General features: G+C 33.7%; 1 protein-coding gene across 1 annotated transcript; it reads left to right on the top strand.

Moving 5' to 3' along the window:
* Positions 1-25531, top strand: LOC111003398 (SET and MYND domain-containing protein 4). Its single transcript, XM_022273870.2, has 13 exons — positions 1-40; positions 2608-2805; positions 9536-9707; positions 13194-13376; positions 16503-16646; positions 17208-17287; positions 18017-18138; positions 18532-18668; positions 19477-19914; positions 21948-22131; positions 22711-22926; positions 24274-24418; positions 25152-25531. Exons 2-13 carry the CDS (start codon positions 2608-2610, stop codon positions 25332-25334), a joined length of 2202 nt encoding a protein of 733 aa, XP_022129562.2. The 5' UTR covers positions 1-40; the 3' UTR covers positions 25335-25531.
* Positions 25532-26094: the final 563 nt, after the last annotated feature.

Raw genomic sequence — 26094 nt, 5'->3', positions numbered from 1 at the left:
TATTAGAAGTGCTGAGCCGCTCGCAACGAACAAAACAAAGGTAAAATTGTTTTTAACAGAATATTAGTACATTGACTGTGTTGTGACTAAACCCAAACTATATATTTATGTAGAAATATAACGGTAAATGTAGAAGCACTCATAACAACTTTGTACACTCAATAAATTATTTGTGCTGATTGAAGTTAAAACGTACCCAAAAACGCACATTATCTATTTTTTTTTTGCATGCATATTGACCCTTATAATTGTTTCTCCTAAAACCTCTATGTGTCTTACTTTTTCTTCTAATTACACTTCGTACTTCACCAATAAATTTTGGTGATCTGAAAGTGAAATGTCATCAAACATGGTGTGGATCGTTGTGGTGTGGTGGTAACGTTAAAACTGTATGGTTATTGTCGAAAGATGTATGTGTCGTGTGATGAGCAGCTTCTTGGTCGGTAAAATATAAACCCGACAACAGCGCTAAAAGTTATGCGGGAGTGAACAATTTTTTTCTACTTTTCAATAGTTTCTAATACACATTTACGTTAAATCCGTATTAATAATCAGATTTAGAATATGTAATTTCATACTCCTATGTGATCGCTGTATATTCAAATTAAACTTATCATATATTATATTTTAATTTCAGTTCCAAGTATAGAAATATAGAATAGAAATATTCATTATTGTTACTTGATCAATGTAATGGATAAAAAGCGTAGGTAGACATCCTACGAGGGAAATCTTAATATTGAAAAATCTCTTTAATATATATCGATAAGTATCAAGTTACATCTACAACTCATTCAACTCGCTATTGTATGTAGTGGACATTTTGTGATGTATCTCAAGCGGACATTTTCTTATCCAATAAATTATTTTGAAATATGATTTTATTTTTGTGTGATACTGCACTTTCAAAAGTTTCTGTGTTTGTCCTTAAATAAATATTTTTACTACAGTGCCTGTTTCTTTAAATAATACCAGTTTTGTCGTAAGCCGTAAATTTTTATACAAACAAACGATACTCCTAGTTGTCACGTAGCATAAAGAGCGTCCCTTTTTTGTAGAGTACAGATTCGAGGCTGCATAGAAAATTAAAATCACGTTAGATAGTTTATTCTCTTCACTTTTTTTTTGAAGTCGGTTAAGAAAACATACTAACAGATGGGTATATTGACATATGACCCAGTTACGCAATGACATCCCAGTTGGAAATGTTCGGGAACCTTGAAGAAAGCGAGAATATGGTGCCATCTGGAACCGGAAAACGTCAACGTAGACCTGTTGGTTAAACATGGAATCATAATTTTTCAGCAAAATTCTGTACTGTCTAGTAATAAATTGATAAAACGATTTAAGAATGTTACTTCTGACATTTACAGCAACCGGTCAAGTGCCTAGCTAAATTTAACCAAGCGATTAAATTTCTGCGCCGCCATTGTGAATCCGGCATTCTTTTGACATAAATTTGACATCCACAATAATATTCTTTGTATAATCATTAATAAACCAACATTCTCAAACCTTACATGAGCAACTGCCCACTGAAGTAATCTTATCTTAAAAGGCCGGCAACGCACTTGCGAGTCCTCTAGCATCGAGAGTGTCCATTGCCGGCGGTATCACTTAACATCAGGTGAGCCTCCTGCCCGTTTGCCCCCCCCCCTTGTCGTTCTATAAAAAATACCATACTCATTTGGATGAGAATGCACGGATTTTTTCCTGTCTACCAAAAATTTATTGGATTTCGACACTTGACTCTCAACCTTACTCTGAGACTCAAAAAAGGACGACGCGTGTCAGCAACAGAAAGCTGCCAATAAAAATATAATAATATTTAGTTTGTTCGAGTTAATATTAAATTAATTCATCTGAAAGCGTGTGTAGGTTCTAAATTACGACATCTTGCAATTCTGATTGCAATCAGTGAGCGCACGACTAATTAGCGTTGTTCCTTCTATAATTTTGTAGGGAAATAGAATTTATCTCCCAATAGACGGCTCCAGCAATGCTTCAAATTATAGAGAAATTTCGTATTTATTTACGTGCAAATATTCGTTCATTATCTCGAATAGTGGAGAAATAATTGTATTTCGCAGAAGCGGTGCATCTACGAAATTTAATATTAACGATTTTTATATTAATAACAAAATTTATCGTAATAGCTACTGTTAATATATAAACACGGTGGACAAAGTCAGGCCGGTGTAAAGTCTCTGATTTAAATTAGGGAAATTAGTCTGTACTGTGCTCGCACATTACGTTCCTAGCATTTCTAAGCTAATTTCGTGTAGTGAGATATCAAGTTAGCCTATTTTCAATGTGTACAAGCTTTATTTCTAATATTCAAAAGGCTATGTATTTCACCAAGGTGTAATTTAAACAATTTAATGAAATCTCTTTAATTTTCATTTACTTTCCCTTTTTTATAAAATAGGGGACAAACGAGGCTATTGAACGCCCAGAAAGGGCAGACACTAAAATGCTGCCCTGGACGACGGGTCCATTTTGGCATATTAGGCATCATCCACACTGCAGTCAGTGTAACGAAATGGTTAAATTTATATTTCTGTATGGTTTTAATAGCATTTAATAAAATATCCCAAAATATTTCAGATGTCAAGAATATACGAGGAAGTCGACTCTGGCTATGCTGAAGCATGCAGTGACGTCACAGTTTGTTCCAACAAGAAAGGGTTCTTCATAAACTTAGCGAATGAAGTAGTATCTATCGCAGAATCCATCGGATTTTTAAACACATTTGATAAAATCGATGAACGCAGCAAGGTTAAGGCAGTTATGGAAAATGAAACGGTATGTACAATAAGAACAATAATATTCTCAATCGTATGGTCGTCTGCAACAGAGATATTCTCTTATACCACCGTGGGTCGGATATATTGCGAGGGAAAGGTAATTGAATTAATTTCCTTGAATTTATCTCTCAGAGATTCTCTACATTTTAAATTATAGAGTGCATGAATAGCCCTCTTCTGCAGGATGAAATAAGATGCGACATCAGCAGTATGACCCCATAATAATAAGCCATAATGAAGCTGTGAAAATAACTAAAATAAACAAGTCTAGCTATATCGACATCAGTCAGTGAGCGAATTTTTTTAACCGCGTAAACTGCATAACTAAGGCTCTTCGCCAATTCGTTGATATGAGGCGACCACTGAAGATTTGAATCCCTGATTCCAAGAAATATCTTGGTATCATCCAGATTCAATTCTTCATCTTTTATAATTGGTCTAGTATCCATAACCCTTGCATTTTTTGCACAAAATTTAATGCATTTCGTTATTTTGCATTAAGTAGAAGATTATTCATAATAAACCATTATATATACTACAGAATAATTAGCAGGAATGGACGAACAAAGTCAAAATGGATATTTGTAAAAAGCTGAGCTTACTGGAAAGGGGTCTGATGGATACTTTGTATAAATGTATAACAAATGTATGTATATTAAACATCTGTGAAGATAATAAACGGGATTTATTATTATTATATACTGACTGTATATAAATTCAATTTTCATTAAAATATACATACGACAAATGAACTAAGATAAAAAATTTATGATATAATTTCGGTGAAATGAAATCTCACAGAAGTTAGCGAAGATAGGAAGGAATTCAATAACATCTATCGAGTCTCGAAGGATGTTTGAAAGAGGACGCTTGAGTTAACACTCGATAAATTCTTAATATATACTTTATTACGATAAAATTCTTATATTAAATAGCAGTTCTTTCAAAGAAATATAGTGAAGCTATGGCTCAGTTTGTAATAACTGGACACGATTTCAAGCGAAATAATTATTAGAAATGGGAAGAGTTTTTTTTTTATTTTTTTTATAGAACAGGGGGCAAACGGGCAGGAGGCTCACCCGATGTGTAGTGATACCGCCGCCCATGGACACTCTCAATGCCAGAGGGCTCGCGAGTGCGTTGCCGGCCTTTTAAGAATTGATACGCTCTTTTCTTGAAGGACCCTAAGTCGAATTGGTTCGGAAATACTTTAATAATAGTTTCTTTGTTAATTAAAATAGAAAAATAATTATTGATTCGAATTCAAATGACACGTGTAGTTTTCAAAATAAAATCACTCTACATATGTCTGCAGCGACAAACTCAAAAAGTACCGAATCATTACTAATACATTTTTATCTGGATTACTAAGCGTTAAGCAACGTAAAATTAATGTATAACAGGTCCCTTGCATAGACGTTGCATTTAAAATATGCAAATATACCTAAAGACACAAAATCCATCGAAGCATATTTCGATTTACAAGCTTTCATATTGATAAATCATAAATTAATTTTATGCCACTTCTAATACCGATGCACAATATCAAGGTCTAGGTATTGCTCATCCATCCATAAAGCTGCGATGTTACACGGAATATATAATTAAGCTGTTGAACAAGTTCTAGTTAAATCAATAAAGTAAGACTTAGATCTTGGTTAGTTCTTGGAAACTCACGACGCGTCGCAGTACTTCGGGCTTAGGCGTTGAAATTGTTTCACTACTGCTTTGTAACACAACTCACACACAATAATATATGACGATATATTTTAAGGGTCCAATTTGTATGTATCGTGTAAAACAAAAACGAACTTCAATGCTTTATTAATAATTTGTTCGCATATTCTGCTATACATAAATAATGACGTGTAAATTTTCCTTTAAAGGAATTTTACATAGAAGTTACATACATTATTAGTAATATCATCGTCAATTCGTCGATTACTTGTAGTAAAACAATTCAAATTAACGTTCAAAAAAAATATTACGTTTCATACAAAAAGTTAAAGTTTTAAGACAAAAAGTTTTTTTAATACATATTAATAATATTTTTTCCAAATGTAGTATATTAAGTCGATTTATAAAATCTCTAGTACAAAGATGTTTAATTATTTTTAGTAAATTATTATTTACCGTTATTACGATACGAAAGGTGATTTTCCTATACAATTCCAGTTTTATTTTTGGCTCTGCCAATTTTTACCCATTGCTACATCGACAGATGCCTATTACCGTTAGCTTATAAATATAATGTTTAAGGTACTTTATTTATTATCACAAAAAATGTATTTTTATTTACACGAGAAATTTAATATATACGAACGATTTAATTTTTTTTTAAACAATTTGAGATACACGCTGTTCTATTCGGCGTCTTATTAAAAAATGAAATATAACACTTAAACAGCTATTAAATCCTTTTCACTGTTTATTAAAAAGACTACACTTAAGTATTTAAGGAAAGGCTTAATAAATATTTTCAAGCGCTAATCGATAAATAAAGCCGCTTTCGCATTTACTTACTGTCAGTAAACTCTTCTTGAGAGCTGCATTTTAATTAATTGGGCTTAATCTTCTATAGCTAAATTGGTCCTTCAATTAATCGTATTAATTTGTACTTCGTGTTATTGACAAATATAAGTTATTCATTATTAGTATATAACAGAGATTATATATACGTAATGTTTAAGATTAAGAAAACATTTAAAGTGAAACTGTAGCCTGCGATCCCAGCTGGTACACAGTCAAGTTAATATAGAATGTTTCTTTAAAAAAAATATATGTCTACAACAAATTTTTCTCATAATTTTTAACAGTATAAGCCAGTGCTTGTGCGACGATTGTGTGGGTGAATGTGAGATAATGAGTAAGTGTAATGTGTTTGAATCTCTATGTTCTATTCACACTCATCCTACACAATTTTTTATTCAAAATTTAAATTAGTATTCGATTGGTTCTACTAATGGTATTATATGTATTATTATTATGTCCATGGGCGGCATCACTTAACATCAGGTGAGCCTCCTGCCCGTTTGCCCCCTGTTCTATAAAAAAAAATTGTATTACTAACTTCTATAATATCTCATATTTCATATGAAAGTTATGAGTTTATGATGAAAATTTTCAGTTTAGGTACATATATTTAAAATCGCGTAAAGATGGGAGGCACTTTCACATGTGGCAAATAAATAAACGTAAATTTATTAAAAAGCCTTTAAGAAAATGTAAAAACCCAAATCTCACTTGATCTCTATTCTAAATACATTAAATCAAGATTTTTTTATTTAATTTCATGTCCAGTTATCAAAATTTTTTTAGTTAAATTAAAATAATGCAAAGTAACTAAAGAAAACCGGATGCATACCTCGACACGTTAATGACTATCCTATCATCAATTCCTGGTTTCTTTTCGATATTTTATTCTTTATCAAAATAAATATTAACTATACAAAATAGACTCATGACTATCTCTGTAGTAAATTCGATTCCCGATAAAAATATTACCATTTCTGGTTAAATTAAGTCCCCCATAAATCAAGACAGATCAGAAATTTAAGTCACCATTTTAAATTCTAAAACAGATTAAGGTAATAGAAAAGTCATTACTTTAAATCCCTGTATAAAAAAGTACTACTCAGTACTTTACACTCCACAGATTAAGGTAATAGAATGTTAAACTATTGATAAATGTAGCAACGCGAATCTTCACTGCTCAAACGATTGCGCAAAGTAATCTAGATATAACTTACCTATGGTTAGCGAGTTTGTTAGAGACGTCGGCTCTCATTAAGGTGCCCGTGGGAGCGATGCAACAAACTACTGAGAACTGCACTCAGTTTTATTCGACCGAACAAATATCCTCATTCCTACTTATTCTCGCCGTGCTTATTATTTTTAAGTTTTATACGGTTTTATTGTTGTCAATTTACACTGATATTGTCTGAAATTTATAGCACTATGAATCTTATGGTGTTGTAAATTATTTTCTAGAATGCTTTGATATATGACAACGTGATTTTTCTTTGTTAACTGTGTATTGCGATTTTAATATACAATTCATAACTTGGGTGCTTGTTATTTATACGTATTGTACTTATACAATTGTTAAGTATAATCTATGTTATTTATTTATTATATAATTAATTAATAATAAGGCAGTACCATTGCTAAGACTAACCCCATCTACAAAAAAACAATGTATATAAATATTTCTATGATTTAATCAATCTTTACAAACAAAAATTAATAAATCAGTGGCGCTACAACCTCTTTGTCTTGTCTTCTTGGTCTTGGCCTCAGATTTCTGAATCTGTTTCATGATCATTTTTTAAATCTAATAGGTAAGTGGTAAGGTGATTGGCCTCCATAGTGCCTAACACACGTCGTCGACTTTTTTTGGGTCTAAGACATGTCGGTTTCTTCACGATGTTCTCCTTCACTGTTCGAGCAAATGTTAAATGCGCACATAGAAAGAAAGTCCATTGGTGTACAGCTTGGGATCGAACCTACGACCTCAGGTATAAGAGTCGCACGCTGAAGCCACTAGGCCAACACTGCTCTGTTACAATCAATCATTAAATTAGCAACATTTTTTAAATATTGCCAATTTAATACATACATATTTTATCGACCTACGTTAATACATACATATATTTGCCGAGTGAAAATAATTTCCGACTATGCTGGAACATCCGTTTTCAACCGTGTCAATTTCACTCGTTCTAGTGGTTTGATCTTATCTGGGAATTGGTGGAGATGTGTGCCAATTCAAGAAATTTTTACACTCCAATTCTGTAGCAGCAATTTAAAATACTTCATTTAAATAATGCTGCCCTCCTATTAAGTATGGCTTTAATCGGCAAAACCTTTCCAGGAACCCATAATTTAATATTTCAAATATTGCCTGGAGTGCTTTTGTTCCTTGGTTCTTGTAAAGAAAATACCTACCCGCTTTGTGCTTTGTTGTTGGTTGGTTTCCGCGTTCCTAGTCTCAGAACGTATAATTAGTAGAACATAGGCTGACCAAAACGACGTCAAAACGGTTTTGCGAATTACGTATTACATTCAGCCTAAACACAAAATATTGCTGGCATTAACGAGATGTTTTTATGTGCAATTCCAGGCGAAAAACTTCAAAACGCTGTCTATGATTCAGCAATAAAATGACTACTATTTTAATGTCTCAACGTTATTTTAAATAATGTGAATATCGTAATTCAATTTAAGAAAAGCCAGGAGGGTCGTTACTATGTAATAAATCGATTCCAGGCGATTTCGGTTCAACATTGTGAACCGTCTTAATGCTGTGGCATCAAGGCACCGCCCGTCGCGTTGGCTTCTCGCTTGACTGATATGTCTTTGCTACGATGCGCCTAAACGCCTGCCTGTTGCGATGGTGACGTTAACAATTCCTACACATTTTCGTGTGGTATTATTAGATTTATATTAATTTAACTATGTTAACTAAACATAGTCACGAGCTGCACCTTAAGTTTATTTAATACTATAAATTCTTCTTCTTCAAGTGCCTCTCTATAAGATATATTCTATAAGAATACTATAAATTAATCGTACATAATAAATATAACTAAAAACAAAATCAATTTAAAACTGATACTAAATCTCCGCCGTTATTTTCCAGAATGCAAAACGGTATTCAAACTTCAAATTTAAGGGAAAATTTCTCGATAAACGTGAAGAAAATCGCTAATGACAGTTTGTAAACAGGTTAGACATACATCGTTGCTCCCGTCTACAGAATCGACGTCAAATATCTATAAATTGAGTCAGTTTTGTATATAAAGTGTTTATCAGTTTCAATACATAAACTCATATACTCATTGAATACGCTAATGTATTGTTAAAGCTGCATAAACGTTAAAACTATTTACATTATATAATATATTAAATATAATTTTTCCCTGCACTTACAATAAACTTATGTTAAATCGATACTTATGGTACATAAACATATTTATATTGACAACGTAGTTAACGCTCCGAAACCGTAGTTGGTACGACACGGAAGCAGCGAATATGTTGGCCAGAATTATTAGAAGGGTGAAAGATATTTTAGGATTTCTTTCTACTTACATGCAGCTTCCCTGCCATGCAAAAACTGACCAAGGAACGTAGCTAGTTTTTTTTATGTTACAGGAGGCAGACGAGCAGGAGGCTCACATTTAACATAAAAAAAATAGAATTTAGGTTAGGCTTAAGTTTATCTCATCTTACCAAATATGCTGATCAAATTATAAGCCTATCCTGTGTGAGGAGTTTGTATAAGAATACTATGAGTCCTCATTTTTCGAGTAACATTTTTAATGCACAAAAACAAAGTAAATGAAATCCACTACATAATTTCGAAGAAACTTTAAAATATGTCTTATGTCCACATATTGTGGACCTGTGGGTGGGTGTGGTTACCTCTGGGTAATGGAACAATTCTCATTTTTCTGTACCTAAAGCAATCTGCTCTAATAATATTTGTTTTTCGTAATAAAAAATATACGTTTCAGAAATTAGTTCCAGTTGACTGAACAGGTATTTAATTTAAAAGGTTTTCTAGTTTTCTAACAACGCAATACGTTAAATTTTTCCTTTAACGTTTAATTACCTAATCCTAATAATCTCAAGTTTGCAATCCTAGAGCGAGTCCTTTATTTTGAGAAGACAGTACTCTGGTTGATATAATTTTATATTTTAAAAAGTATTATTTTTGGTTACAGATAATGACAACTCTTCAAACGATTTTTTCACGTATAGAGCCTATCTACCGTGGTAAAGATGCAAGAATTTCTTATGAAAGACGAATTGCTGCACAATCTGCTTTAAAAGACAATGAATTGTCCAAGGCACTGTCATTAGCCAGCCAAGCTGTTCTTCGAGCTACTATGACTGGTAATTATTAACTTGCGAACAGATCTTATACTTTAACTGTGTACTGCCGCTTCAACTATCTTGAGAATTTGTTTATTTCGCATAGATTTTTCTATATCTACAGTACTATAAAATATGTGTTTACCCATGATACCCATGTATCATAAAATCGGTCTATAGAAATGTGAGAAATAGAAATGCCTCTACGCTATGTACTTACTTAAATTCTAAGTCAATAATATTCTAAGTAGAAACCTGAAACTTTCCATTTAAAATACCGAAGATTGACGTCTAATTTGTGACTCTTACGTCTTTGTAACAAGCCGCGAAGTGAATAAAATAATACTGTGATAACAAAATGAAAATCCAATAAAATATTTATAAGTAAAGGATACTTGTCACTGCAGGAGAAAAGCCTTCAGCGAGGAAAAGCGAGAGCATTTATTTGCAACAAATGAAATGACGCTACGGAAATGGAAATGTACTGTTTGACATGAAATAAAAGTGGTTTGACTGAGAAAGTTTTGTAACGATTCTATGACGGTTTCTAACAGATATTCATTATGGTCAGACAGGTAGATAAAATATTACATCCTAAATATAAAATCCAAATTTGCTACATGCGAGTCTCAGCGTCGTGGTTTGGAGGTCGTAGGTTCGATCCTCGGAAGGAAAACATCTTAGAAAATTCAGTTTTAGTTTTAAAAATAATCATGAAACAGATACAGAAATCTGAGACCTAACGGGGTTGTTGACTGATTTCTTTTTTATAGAACAGGGGGCAAACGGTTTTATCTTAGGCTATCTGTTGTGGTAGTGTAAGACGAGGACGCCCTTTGACTTAAAAATTAAATATTTTTATAAAGTCTTGTTTATTTTGCTCCAGACAAAACACTCCCACACACCCTCCTACACTTCGAGTTGCGATTGCGTATTGGACCTTTTTACTTTGGATATCAAAGATTTTCATTCTCTATACTTATTGGATTTAGGTATTTTCGTCTCCATTAGCTGCTAATTGTAGCAAAAATATCGCACTAATTTTTTACTCAGTTATAGAATATTGGAAAACCTCGTAAATCTACTTATAAAGTGCAGCAGAGAAAATTGGATTAACCACGGTACAAGGATCCTTCTTCTCTTTAACCGTCCCTGGATTAGAATAATATATTATCGTATTTTTTTATGATCAAGTTTAAGTAGATAGTTGGCTAATAATAATAGATTGTAATGGGATAGATATGCATATACAGATATAATGTATATATATATAAATGCCTATTTCCTTTGGTGAGGCCAACACGCCTGAACTTTCTTTTTTTGTGTTTGTTAATGTCAGGGGAAGGTTCTTATGAATGAAAATTAGAAAATTTAATCATGTTATCCAGTCTTTTGTTACAGCAATTTTTTTCATTTAGAGTCCTTCTACAATTCAAACTTTTTTGATGTAACCTTATCGCGTTTGACATAACATAACGTCAAAAAGAAAGTAAGTGAAATTAAAATCGTTTAAAAAAGCTCCGATCAGAGTTTAATTTTTTGATAAAATGCATAAAACATTATTACAGTCGCTTGTTTTGGCATTAATCTTGAAAAACATTGTTTTTCGCATGGTCATTGTATATCATAAAACATTATACTTTGTTTTGTGAAATATTTTTTAGTTAATTATACTAATTCGAAGTCAATATTCATAGTAAGGACAGGACAACGTGTGTCGGGTCCGCTAATTAATTACAAAAGTTATTTTAGCTTATGAAATTTAAAGTGCGATATAAGAGCAATATGTGTGTCAATAAAAATACAATTTTATTGTTGATAGTATGTAAATATAATGTATATAAATTACATATTTTAAATAAATAATAACATTTATTGCTGAAGTAATTTAAACATTTTCTAAGAACGATATCATGATACATTTTGAAGAATTCATGAAATTCACGAAACAGTTTTATTAATCCATTTGAAGAGGAATCTACGTAGCTTTACTCAAGATTGTTTATGAAATTCAATATCTTCAATTTTAATGATGTTTTCTTATGAAAAACTCTCATAATATAACAATAATTATTAACAACAAAAAAATCAGACAAGATATTAAAACTTAATTTGTTAAAATAATTGAGAAAAGTATATTAAAATAAAAATAAAATAAAATACGTTAATTTTAGAACATAAGATCATCATGGCATCCCTACCATTAAAACCACTTCTAACTGGTTTTTTGTTCAATTTAGTCCAGTATATTAAAAAACTTTTCATTTTTATTTGTTTTGCTTGTATGAGTGAAAGGGAAAAGTGTTTATTAGTTTATTTATATATATGTGACGTTCGTACCAGGCCATTTTTTGAAAATAATACTCCATAAATACTGTCACATAAAAACGTTTCCCTTTTTTAACTTTTTAATTATTTTCATTTTGGAACCCGTATATTATTTTAAAAACTTCTTTCGTGTTAGGGCTATTTCATATACCTTTTCATGTTGATAATAATTTTGATAAATAAAATAAGGGGTGTTAAATAAAATAGGATTGCAGTGATGAATTTCAGACACTTCAAAAGCTTGGCTTAGCAGTAGTCCGTACATCGTACTATCAACATATACCACACCACTTCGTCTGTCGAAGAGAAAAGATCGTAGCGGTGCTATTAGAACTACATACGTCAGAATTCGTCGAAACCCCATTATAAACTCTCTCGAAGATTCCCGTTAGGACTCCGTCGCGTATTATAAAACAATCTGAAGCTCGATCCTTATCGTCGATACACAGGGCATGCCCTAAATCAATCTCTACGATTAAATAGAGCGGATCGATAAAAACGCCTTCTGTCGCGGTCTTTACCGATTATATCTTCTTTACCGATTAAAAAAATTTCACGATTGAAGAACACTACAATAAGCAAGATACAGTACGCTTACTGTTCTAAAGAAGCTGTTTAAGAGATCGGAAAAGTACAATGTAGTTATCATCGTGCGTCAGTGAAGCTTTGGTGGGGCGTGTGAAGCAGTCACAAAACTACATTTTTGTGAAAATGGAGTGAAATCTTCAGCCAAAGTCTATCAAGAGTCTTGAATCGATGACATTGAGTCTCTTGAACAGTGTCTCTGAAACAGTGCGTCCGATAAAGCTGCATCCGTTTTGCTAAGACTTTTATAAAAATGTAGATATAAAATTTTAATAATAATATATTTTTCATTTAAAAAAATGCATTTTTATTTATAACAGAACTTACGGCTTGACTAGGTTATAGTACCTATACTTTGTTATTGCCCGGTACAAAAAACTCAACATAGGTTTTTTTATTGCAATTGGAAGTTACAGAGTACCAGTGCCGCTATGAGAATTTCGAAAACGTTGTGATAACCCAATAACCTATTTAGAGATTACGGCCGACGTTTAAACGTCATTTTAAGAATCATTGAATAAATGTTATATTATGTTATGTTATTATATATTCATATGTTCACAATATGAGTGCGCATAAAGAGATTTTTCACAGGTGTAGATGAAGTTATTGATGGCGGGTTGACTCTTGCACTGGCGCTTTGGATTCGGTCAGAAGTTCTATTGAAAATCGAAAAGCCAAACGCAGCGTTGGAAGATCTGAAGCTTGCGTTAAAGGAACGCCTTCCTGCGAAGATGCGAGCGCAATATTATTGGCGAATGGGCCACTGTTATAAAGGTATTTGAAATTAATAATATTTATAAGAATAATTAATTACATATAGTATAGTAAAAAATCTGTAGCATTGTTTGTTATAGCAAAAGTAATTATGCATTAATGCAAAAAAGTAATGAAAAGGATTTTTTTTCATCATTGATTTTGATTATCAGGGATTTAAATTTGTGGTTTGAAGCACTGTGTGTTACTCGGAATCAAGTGCGATTCCACCCTAGACCTGGAATTGGTCACTACTTTCCTTAAAGTGCAATATCAATAATTTATGAAAAATTTACCAGATATGGATGGCTCAATTATGGAACTTTAGTTGTAGTCATCGCAAACAGCAGCATTTAGTATTGTACACGATGAAAAAAATTACAAAGAAACGGGGTTAGACTGGCGAAGTGGACTAGGAAGGAGAAAAAATCTAAATCTAGCACTACTTTAATATTAACAAAAAAGGCACTTGCAGATGAATTATTAAAAAAGATCATAAATAAGATTTTTAGCATCAGCCGGTTAATTTCCACTCAAGAGTCTAATGTAAATCTGTCTAGGTACGACCACTCAATCGATTATCGAAAAACCGGTGCCTTTATGAAAAGCGATCCCGAATTTGTCATAAACATATTTCGTGAACACATTCCGCTTCTGAACCCGAACCGACTAGAGTCAAACGACTGTCGTAGGAACATGAGTTAAAAGGTTAAATATATTTTAATGATTATAAAATTACTATCGATCATTAAATAGTAATTAGTTTATAAATTTAGCGACATTGGCAATTCAAATAAACCTCTAGTAGTCACGATTTTAAACCGATTTGACTTTGATTTGTTAATCTCTGTGACGAACTATATGTGACAGTGGCGGTATGCCTCCGATGTTTATTAATTTAGTGATATTAGGATCAAAACTAAACTCCGGTGCGGTTTGTGGCATGTCAGCATTTGCAGGAACAAATTTGTAGGTACATATTTTTAAACATAAGTCAAGTGGACGTTAATAACATTCACTTAGATCCCTATAACTGAAACAAAACACATTATTTGTTTATTTCTTATACAATCAAATAAGCCTCTAAAATGTGTATGTTTACGTTCTCTCGAGATGCCAATTAAGGTAATCGGCTTATTATTTGAAATTGGTTGTTTTGTATTTGTTCAATAATAAAATTAATAGTATATAGGTAATTATAGTATATATATAAAAGTATATAATAATTTAAAAAAAGTTACAACACAGAAACTGGCATACAACAACTTTTTTTTACTTGGGGAAACCTTCCGCGACGCGACTGCTTGGTGGTCCGTCTCTTCACGCCCATTGTTGGTTTGTGAGGATGCTTGACTACTGCCAAGGCCCAGACCGGGGCATAAACATACAAAAACTGCTTAGCTGTACCTAAGTACATCAGTATAATTAGATACTTAATTAATGTACTACTTCATCTCTTTCTATCAAATTCTGTAAACATGAGTACCTATTTATACAAAAAAGGTTTATTTTTTATTAATTAGGGTGGAACTTCACAGGTTTTTCAAAAACGTGCCAAACAGCCAAAAAAGCGAGTCACGTTGTTCCTTTCCTCTCTTTATGTGAAACTCTGTTTTCCCTTCACGTGTAACAATTTGTTTATAACAGGTATTCAAATTGGGAAATGATTTCTAAATAACATTTCACATTTATTTATATAAAATTTGATCTTTTACAATAATTTTGCTCCACGACTTTCCTAATGAAATTTAAGAAAATTGTAATTTAAACTCCTTTGATTTATATTGACCCATTATTTACGCTTGACCCATTTAACTTTTAACTGATTTCTGGATGCGTACAACTTACACCAAACACGGGTTAAAATTGGGTCAATATAGCCTCGTGGGCATAATTTACTTTGCAATGGCTGTAAATATTAGACTAGTCGTTCAACTGAGATCGGAACGCATTCATGAAATAATTGTTTTTAATTTACATAGTGAATTAATAATATAGTTGCTCTACAATTTATCAATCTTTAATTTTAATTATAATAAATGTGTTTCGATGTCTCCCTTCACAACTAGCATGGCCATGGTTTGAAAAAAAAAATAGTAGTGATAACATTTTCATTTAAATACGCTTTAATACAATTATTGTAGGGACAGATATAGAAATATGTAAATTGAACAAAATATTCCATACCCCTAGTATAAAATCGATACCGAGGCAACATAATTAACTTAGCATTCTCCTCCTGGCAACCACTAATGGGAAGCTCAAAACTGAAATAGCACAAATAATATACAACTATTTAAACATAAAGAAATCAAAATAAAAATAAATAATGCAAAAATGTATCTAGATAATTGCTAAATTATTTTAGGGATGCGAAAGCCGATACGTAGAAATTGATTTAAGCAGAGAACTAGATACAGTGATTTCTATAGCCTAAAATCAAAACGTACACAAATCACTATGTCATATTACATTCGAAGTTCAAACGTCGTGTAAAATAAGTAACAGTTGTTCCTTTGCTTGAGCAATTCCAACTGAAATGGCTTCTTTCATTTTTAAGAGTTTTTGAATAAATTCCTGGGATTTTTGTTACCGTATTTCTTTTTTTCATACAAACGCCTTTTGTTCGTTATTTCGAAGAAATGTTTATTTCCTACCAACTGATCACGTTTACATCGCCTCAACATTGTTGTTATATTTTTATTTGAATATAAGACCATCTAATAATCTAACTTTCAATTACTAACCACACTGGTTGTGATAAATATGGCATCGTCCTTGTGGTTTCATAACACACATGATGCATGTCTCCTATTCCGACAAAAACCAAAAAAACTTGTTGGGTACGTGTGGCAGATTATTGAAAGGTTATGAAAAAGTACGCTACCATCTATTTTGTTTCTAGTTATTTCTAGTTGATATTACAATCTTATTTGGACTTAGCTTTATTTCTGTAGATTTCTGGTTCATTGACTACAGGTAGACACAATCGATGAGAATTTTTCTATATTTTCACAAAACTCATAAGAATGTTCATCTGGAAGTGGTTATCGTGGTAGGCGTCTGTGTGAATTACAAAGAAATTTAATTTATTTGTATCCAGTGCCAAAGTTAAATATTTTCAGTTAATGTAATGTCAATTTTCAGGGGCGCTAGAGCCGACAAGAGCTAAAGTGTCTTACGAGTTAGCCGGACGACTGTTGGGCAACAATGAAGAAGCCAAAATTCAATTGCAAAAAGATATAGAATCACTAGACCACACAACCAATAAATCGGCTACAAAATCTTCTGGTAATATTATAACATTAATTGTGCTGTTGTATTCCAAAACACAAGCACTAAGAGCACGGTAATACGATGCGGTAACTGTGCGGTGCGGCGCCGCACCACAATTATTTCGAGCTATAGGGTGCCACACGGGCGTTGCGGTGTGGCAATATATTTTACCCCACCCTGCCTCGTCTTGCAGGTCACAAGTACGGCGCGCTTAGCGCGTTGCGCTGACGCGCGGCGTCGCGCGTCGTGTGACGCGAAATAGTAATTTGTATGTTGGATGACGTTGCGGCACCGCTTCGGTGCCAAACCTCACTGTTACCGCATCGTGTGGCCGCGCTCTAAGAAAACTTAACTCTCATAACCCGCAAAAAGAACCGTCTTCGGAGTCAAACTACAAATTTTGTTGTTCAAATTCAAACAATTTAATCTACCGTATAATTGTGTCGAATTACCTTCCCAGGATGAAATTATTCTATATTATATTGAACACAAGGCCCAAGAGTTTCTACGTTAATATATATTATCAACAAAGCTATAAGAAGACTTGAGTGTAAATAAAACTATTTAACGTTTCAGGCATAACTCTAACGGGCGGTGCTAAAATAAACATACCTGCATTATCAAAGTTAGTAAAAATAACTGAAGAACAAAATAAGGTAACAATTTATTCATATTTCATATTAAAATGCATGTTGAAGACTAAATAACCCAAGTAATGCACATCATATCATAATCATTTAAATCCAGTGTAAAATAGTAAATAAATGTGTAAAAATAAATGTTATAGTGTTTACTTCCCAGTCAATAAGTCTGCCTGATAAACGCGCAGTAGTTGCATAAGTAATTTCATACATAGCTAATGAAGTCTGGCCAACATGTATTTTCTGAAGTGAAACTTCTAATGCGACTTCTTACACACACACACACAGACACAGCGACAGAGAATGCGTGGCACACGTACTAACGGATTCGGATGACCCAATCACAATAACTAAAGAAAAATTAAAAGCCGCCCGTGCGTCCAATAATAATATCAGTAGCCATAAACAACAGACTAGGGTAGAAAACCGCCTTCGCTGGAGAAGGCGAGGACCTTTGTTTTCACATATAATTATTTTATTAATGTATACAAATATACAAAATTTTATTTTAAAAGATTAGGTGTAGAGTTTCTTGCCCATTCTTCTCCACAGGACACTTTTGGAAGGGGCAACAAGATTCATCTTTAAATTTTATTTAGCGTTCATAAGTGCCGTTTTAGGTAGTCTAATTGGAATAAATGATTTGACTTTATAAAGTAAAGGATGTATGCCACGAAGCCTAAATGTATTAGGACAATTATAAGTCGTATATTGGCCTTGACTGTACCTATTATGTATTTTCAGGGACGGTTTGTTGTCGCAAATGATCAGATAAAAACCGGCGATGTACTTTTAGTTGACAATCCCTACGCAGCGTGCCTCATATCTGATTATTACGGCTCTCATTGTTTGCACTGTTTCAAAAGGTGAGTTTTTAATGAAAATACTGGACAAAAAGAGGAAAATTCCGGCAAATTTTGCAAAAAGAATTATCTGCAGCTACCGTAAAAAGAACAAACGATTCACAAAGTTATGTATTTTAATTCAGAATATGAACGATGTTTAAGCTTAGTCGTAAGCTTTGTAGAAGCTTAGTCCATCCCCAAACGACTGGCAACGCAGCCGTTTTGGGTATCAAAAGCCCACGGGCAGTTTAACGCTATCGGCTGACCGTACGTTTGCCATATTATTAAAAATAGCAAAAGTCGGCCAGGTCACTTTTTCATCAATATCGAAGCAGATAAAGAATTTTCATTCGTTATAGGATATTTTTGTATGAAACGGGTCCAACATCTGAAGCCTTTCATTTATTTTTGCAGGCTCGAAATCTGTGACAATGGAGCTCCAATTTGGTGTCCTATTTGTTCGGGTGTCGCGTTTTGTAGCGTCGAATGCCGCGATGTTGCTGTAACAACCTATCACCCACATGAGTGTAAATTCATAGACCTTTTTACGGGTAATAAAATCATTTTAAGCGCCATCTGCGGTTATATTTCACTTCTGTATTCAACAATTCCACAAATACAGACATATTTTTATGTATTTTTTATAGAACAGGAAGAAAACGGGTAGGACGCTCACCTGATGTTAAGTGATATTACCGCCCATGGACACTCTCAATTCCAGAGGGCAGAGAGCCGCGTTGCGTTGCCGGCCTTTTAAGAATTGGTACGCTCTTTTCTTGCAGGACCCAAAGTATAGCGAAATGACTTGATATTCTGATAATCAAAACATTTTCTTAAAAACTAGTGGCTGGGACTCGCAAGATGTATTTTTTTTGTTCTATCTTCATTATTGTAATGCAATAATAAATAAATTTTTTTGGGTAAAATTATTGTAGTTTTAGTAGAGTACTTTACTTTTTTCTTACAATTAAAATAATCTATATTAATCAGTGATAATGAAGCATTTAAATGGTGAAAGAATTTTTAAAACTACATATCTATACTAAATATTAGTATAGCTATATATTGTATGTAAAGATTTAATTTAGCCTTATAAAATTCAGCTTTGTCAGCGATGTACATATCCAGGTTATATTAAGAAATATTATTATTAAATAATTTGATTTAAAAAACAATGTTAGTTCTCTATTAGTTGTTTCGAAATAAAGGCCTACATTTGTTTATTTCATAAGTGACTCAGAGGAGACTATCAGATATATTACAGAAACACTAAGTGAATTCTATTGATTTTACTAGATTCACAATATACAGCACTACGAATACCTTTGACCCTTTTACTGAGAATGCATTCTATTTCAGGATCTGGCATGTCAATACTTAGTCACATTGCACTACGGATGATAACGCAAGCAGGCTTAGAGACGAGTTTGCAAATCTACTCAAGTTACGTAAACAACTGTATGAAATCCGTCGAAGGTACGATCGTAAATGATATTGAAGGAACCGCGAAAAAGTCAAGGATAAAAAGTAGAAAGGAAAGATTAAATAGATCGAGAAAATATCACAAGAATTTTTCCGATCAAAATGCAAATTGCGAGACAAAAAGTGTGGAAGATAAAGGGAGCTATCAAGACAAATTAGAGATGACAGCTGCACAAATATACTCCTTATGTACTCATTCTACTTCGAGGAACGGGCGGGACTACCTCAAACGGGTAGTAATGGCGATGTTTCTCACTGAATGTTTGAAGAGAGGCGGCTTTTTCAATAAATTGGATGTGGAAAGCGAGATAAAAGGTACATTAAATTAAATCTTTTTACAGCTTGGTGAGATTTTATTAACACCTCTTTGAGATTTCTCCGGGAGTTTTTTATTTATATTATCCATAAGAATGATAACACATATCAACTATAACAATAAAAAAGTGAGAGTGAGTATGAAGCAATTATCATTAATTAACTGTTATTTTATTTTTCGTTGTAGTCCAGATTTTCCCTTTTCTAAATCTAAAAAAAATTAAAATTCTCCGTTTTGATCTATTAAAAATCGTGTACCGCTGACATTGCGGCAACATCAGCTTCTTTTATGAAATCTCACGTGTCTAACCGCGGAAATGGGATCACTTGAAGTTAGGTCCAAGTGAATACAGAGGATTTCCCCCAAATAGAAGCCTGTGTCTTCGATGTCTGTCATTGGAGTCTGGACTTGTCTGCTGGAGCAAGCAGCCTCGTTATTTGTCCTGCCTACAAGGCAATGATGGCTCCGTCATAATAGTCTTGTTCATAGTTATGAATTGAGCCAAAAATCTGTCAAGATCTTGACTTGACCCTGCTTTGTGAAAATCTCAGTTTCAGGGCACATTTTTCTAATGCTGAATGGTCATATGTAATGGCCACAATCAATAGAAATCTTCATTTCTTATGCTATAAAATAAATAGTAACACGACAATGTTTTCCATTTTTTAAATAATTTTTTCAGTCTCTATCGTAGGCATTCAGTGCAGGATTCGTAGATAATAAGGTTTTTTTTGCTTTTTTTTTTACTTGTGGAATAGCATTACACGGCGCGACTGCTTGGTGCGGAAGGGTTATATGGGACACGCGTATTGATAGAGATTGTGCATACCCACTAAAACCCCAAGCCACCAACAATTGCGCAATAATAACGTTGTTCTTACTCGCTTGAACTAAGCACACCAACGCGATGCGCGTATAGATGGTATTCGCATGAGCATGAACGCCTACTGTTAAACTCTCAAGTCTTCGTCTGCGTAGTTATTCAAACAGAGATATTTTATTACGGGATCCCAATATAAAAAAAAATTAAGAACACGTTTCGACACGACGCAAGCGAAAAACAGATGACTGCATTTTTATTTAAATACGTCTTGTTGGATATACATGATGTGTGTTTAAATTTAAGTTTGCAGCAAATACTTTAAACTGGGAAAGCCTGTGCCAGAAATACCTTTGAACCTTCCGTCATTACCATCTCTTATAATTATGACTAGTAAAAATTTATTTCGTCGTTAATATACATTAGTTATATGTATTTATAAAATTAAGTAATCATATGCATCAAATAATTTATGTTAAAAATAACTTTAGCACTATTCTACTTAAAAAATAAATAAAGATACATTTATTTCATTACTTTCACAAAGTTCACAAAGAGGAAAATTGCGGCTTACATCATCGAAATTTACATAAACTTCAATGGTTTGTTGAATAACCATCATTTTTGTCAACGGTACTAATATTAAAACCACAAAATTCATAGAAAAATATTGTTATTTCTGCATCTTTATTTAATGAATGTTTGACGCTGGTTAACCGACACGACGTGAGAGATTTTGTACGCAATTATTAAACGTCCTTCGCAGATTGAGTTTGGCTCGAAGCCCGACCTATTTTCTATTTGGAAGCTTTTTCATTGGAAATCGAGAGAAACTGGCCTGGTGAATGGCTTAGGTATAATAATTTTCGTTGATCACAAAGCAGTTGAAATCGGGAATAATCAATGAAGAATTATGAATTCAGAATTTTTCAAATTGTGGCTTTAAAGATAAAATGTGGACTACGACTATGGTGAAATAAGTTTTCGCCCGAAATTGTACACAAAATAATGCTTAATATGCAGAGAAATAACAAATATACGCGCAAAGTATATTTTGTGACAGTATTATATAATTTTAATCAATTCATGACTTGGGTAACATCCCAATCCCATTGGCTTAAATGGGACATCAAAGTATCCGGATAAATAATTCTCACAGGGCGAAGTCATTATTTTTGTAATTCCTTTAATTGTATATTATTAAAATTTCAGCTCAAACCGCCATATGCGAACTTATTATTCACAACCTACAACTCCTACAATTCAATGCCCATGAAATTTATGAGACAGTGAGAGGACAACACCAGTTTTCTGGATCAAAGCCAGTATACATAGCTGTTGGAATTTATCCTACAGGCGCTCTATTTAATCATGAATGCTATCCAGCCGTATCTAGGTATGTTTCTTTGAATTAATCTTAATTAATGAGACATATGTGGATTAGACCTTAGCTTTTGGTTTATAAATGATCCTCATTTACCATGACTATTTCGAATTGATAGGTAAAGAACACTTGCTTAAAAAAATTATTTATCACAATGATTCCATTATTTAAATATCAAATATCACTTCATACTACGTCTACACGCGCGGAGGAATATACCTGATAAATTTTGAAATATTTCCAATGGACTCTTGTTGAGTTCTTTTTTAGAATACGCCAATGGGCGGGTCCACACAGCAGCGAGCAGAATTGCGAGGCGACCGCACTTGGTAAGCCCAAGCCTCTAGAGTACGCGCGGCAAATGAATGAGGCGCCTTTGAGCAATTCATAAAGCCGACACTCGATGGCTGGGACGTTTGGTCTTTCGGTCGCGGTAGCTCGGGCGCCTTCCTAGGCCGAGGCACGTCCATACTAAGCGAGCTGCTTCGCGCGAAAAATGCCTCGCGAGGCTGGTCGCTCTGTGTAGACCCGCCTAATAACTTACTTTTTAAAGCTATTTTCTACCTTAATTCCATCGTAATATTGTTAAAGGTACTTCGAAGGAAAGAAGATTGTCCTTCGTGCAATCCGACCGCTAAGTCCCGGGGCCACGGTCTCTGAAAACTATGGCCCACACTTCCTTGTACGGAGTTATAAGGAGAGACGGCGGGCTCTAGCTTGCCGATATTGGTTCCAATGTGAATGCGTCGCGTGTCGAGAAGATTGGCCGACACTGAAGCAAATGCAGTCATTGACTCCATATTTAAGGTAATATGACTGTTATACGTATATGTGCATTGAATGCAAGTTTTTGAAGTGAAACTTCTTTAGGCGCTTGAAGGTATTTTTTTACGGATGAAACGTCACGAATATGTGCAGCGTTTTTGTCAAAGAAAACGGAGAGCGATTGAGACCGTATCTTGAGTCTTAACAGAGTTGCATCTACCACAATGACAGTTTTTCAACTGTGTGTATGTATGTAGTTATGTACTGTGAAGTATATTTCCAAATACTTTTATGTTTAAATCGCTATCGCTTTTGGCAGTTACGTGGTAGACCTTTATTGCCGACATTGCATGCCATTTTTAACATTAATATAAATTAGAATTGGTGACCACTTGGGGTGGCTAATTATGGTATTAATTAATGTAACGAGAAACCTACAGTGATTAATTGCCTCGGGCTGCCGGGTACTAATACGTTTGTTAACCAAGTAATAATTAAAACATATTTATAATCATTAATATATCTTTAGACATGTCTCGAACGATTGTATTACATAGATGTGTGTGTATCTTTAGTCTAACCACAGACAAGAGTAAGTTTTCAGTTTTATAAATCAAAATTATTCAGGGGTGCTACAACCTTTTCAGGCCTGTGCCTCAGATTTCTGTAGATTTCTCAGTCTGGTCTGTTTTATTATCATTTGTCAGTCTAATCGGCTTGGTGATCAGCGTTCTGTATCTGACATACGCGTCACGGTCTAATGCTAGCCGGTTATCTCACTGCTGTTCTTAGCTTGCTCGATCGTAAGTTATTTAGTTTAGCGAACCTCTAACCCCTGCCAAAATATGTTGACTGTTAAAATCAATCATCATACTAGAGTCAAATAATATTGACACTCATATCCAACGACACAATGTAAGGTTTGACTTCCGAGACTAACCACGCCATCTTCATCAATAGATTCTCCTCAAGTGCCTCTCCGTTACTGGAGGATGGCCGTCAGTTTCCTGAAAAACGTCTCATCCTGCGCCAGATGTAGCAACTCTTCCGCATTGGCAATACCCCTCCACTCCCTAACGTTGCGAAGCCATGACTTTTTCCTTCGACCAACACGCCGTTTACCCTGGATTTTACCCATTATAATTAGTTGAAGTAGGTGGTAGCGGTCATGGCGCAACACGTGGCCCAAGTACGCAACTTTCCGCTGCTTAATGTTTTGCATAAGGTCACCACTCCAACTCGTTTCAGAACCTCCTCGTTAGAGGCCTTCTGAATCCAGCATATATTCTTTTTTATTTCATCAATAGATACAGATAGCTATTTTAATATCGCATATCGATGAATCACACAATCAAAACCTGAATATTCAAGCATTTATTTTCTTTGCAGATGTCCCAATACGGATTGTTCTAGTAAGTTCCAAGCAAACCCAAAGAGTATGCCAAACAAATGCGCTAAATGTTCGACGGTGATCGATCCTAAATTGATTAAAATGTGCATGGAAAGTATTGACGAATGTCAAACACTGTATCAAGTATGTATCGCCTTTTTAACATCTAGAATATTCTCGTAGTAACTTCTAAAGTCGCTATTGCAGACCTCTTTCTATATAATTGACCCCGTTCCATACGCATGTTACGATATTTATTTAGAATTAACAAGTCATTAGAAAAGAAAAACATACATAATATTAAAGGAACAGTTAAACTACAAATAAATATAAATACTGTAACAATAAATTATTATCATTTTTCTAGGGATTAGTTGTCTTAGGGTTATACACCAGGTGTGTTAACAAATAAGTCGTGGAAATCTTTACCTGTAAAACATAATCTCTACGAAAATAATCTTATAGTATTACACAAAACTAGGACGTAACACAAAGAAATTTAGATTTAGTGCTCTACAATATTATTTGTATTAGCTTTTAATATTTTGTTTGCATATTTCTTTATAATCATTAGGAATAACTAATGTACAATAACTAAAGAATTAACTAATTTTTATACGACTAAGGGCCTGTTTCACAATGTATGGATAAAGTGCCAAATAGCTATGCAACACATAAATTATTCGAAAGATAAAAGTTCCAAATAAGATACTTCGAATTTCATGACGTATAGCGCTATCTGACAGTCGTGAAACGCAAAAATACTATTTATCCTACCAATAAGTAATAAATAGCTTATTTGGAACTTATCCGGACATTGTGAAACAGGCCCTAAGTCACAGAAAATATACGTAACATATTGTATGGAATTTTTTAGGAAGGTGCAAAACTAATGGATCAGGAAAACCTTGAAGCGGTATCATCACTCTGCAAGGGCGTCGATTTGTTTCACGAGGTTGCCACCCCTCCTCATCGTGATACTCACCTTGCACAAGAATCGCTAAGAGTTTGCTATGCAGCAGCTGGCAACATTTATAAAGTTCCCGAAGCTAGCATCTAAAAAATGTATCCCTAACAGTTACACATAATACAAATTCAAATTCAAAAATCATTTGTTCATGTAGCTAACATAAAGAACAGTTATGTATGTCAAAAAAGAAATATACATTGAATGCTTCTAATTTTACATTTACTGCCAGTTCTCAAATCAAGGGCGTAAAACGGAAGAGAAGGACTGGCAATAAACTCTCCGCCGCTCTTTCAATAGCCAAGTTTTTTCTTTTACATGTTTGTAAGGAGCTGTAACTATTACACCATGTTCCATATGGCATCTTGAGTAATAAAGAATAATAAAATAAAAACAAAGATTTGTCCTCTATCAGCAGGAGGCATAGTGAAATAGGAGCACACAGTTACATTCTCGTGGGTGCATGTACAAATAGTACTAATCATGTTACAAACTATAGCCTGTCTCAGTAACTTTAGTAAAAGCCGAGTCTAGACATTCATAAGTAGAAAAATATTCTGTGGTGTAAAAATGTTTAAGAAAACTTAATAATATTTTAAGAAGCTTAACAACTGTACTTATAAAAACTTTATATGCATTATGTAGATAGATGTGTTGAGTTTACGACGCCGCCCACGCTAGTATCGCCTACGCAGTTTGCAATCTCCGTTCAGATGTGAAAAATCATTAAACATTCTTTAAACATTAAACTATTCATGAGTAACTTAATGTGCACTCATGTACACCAATAAACAAAATACATGATTCAAAATTTACATATACTGTCAGTCCTCATATCAATGTATAACGGTCA

This window comes from Pieris rapae, chromosome Z (genome assembly GCF_905147795.1).
Source record: "Pieris rapae chromosome Z, ilPieRapa1.1, whole genome shotgun sequence".
NCBI lineage: Eukaryota > Metazoa > Arthropoda > Insecta > Lepidoptera > Pieridae > Pieris > Pieris rapae.
Note: the sequence above shows the minus strand (reverse complement) of the source record. Positions and strands in the feature narration are given on the sequence as shown.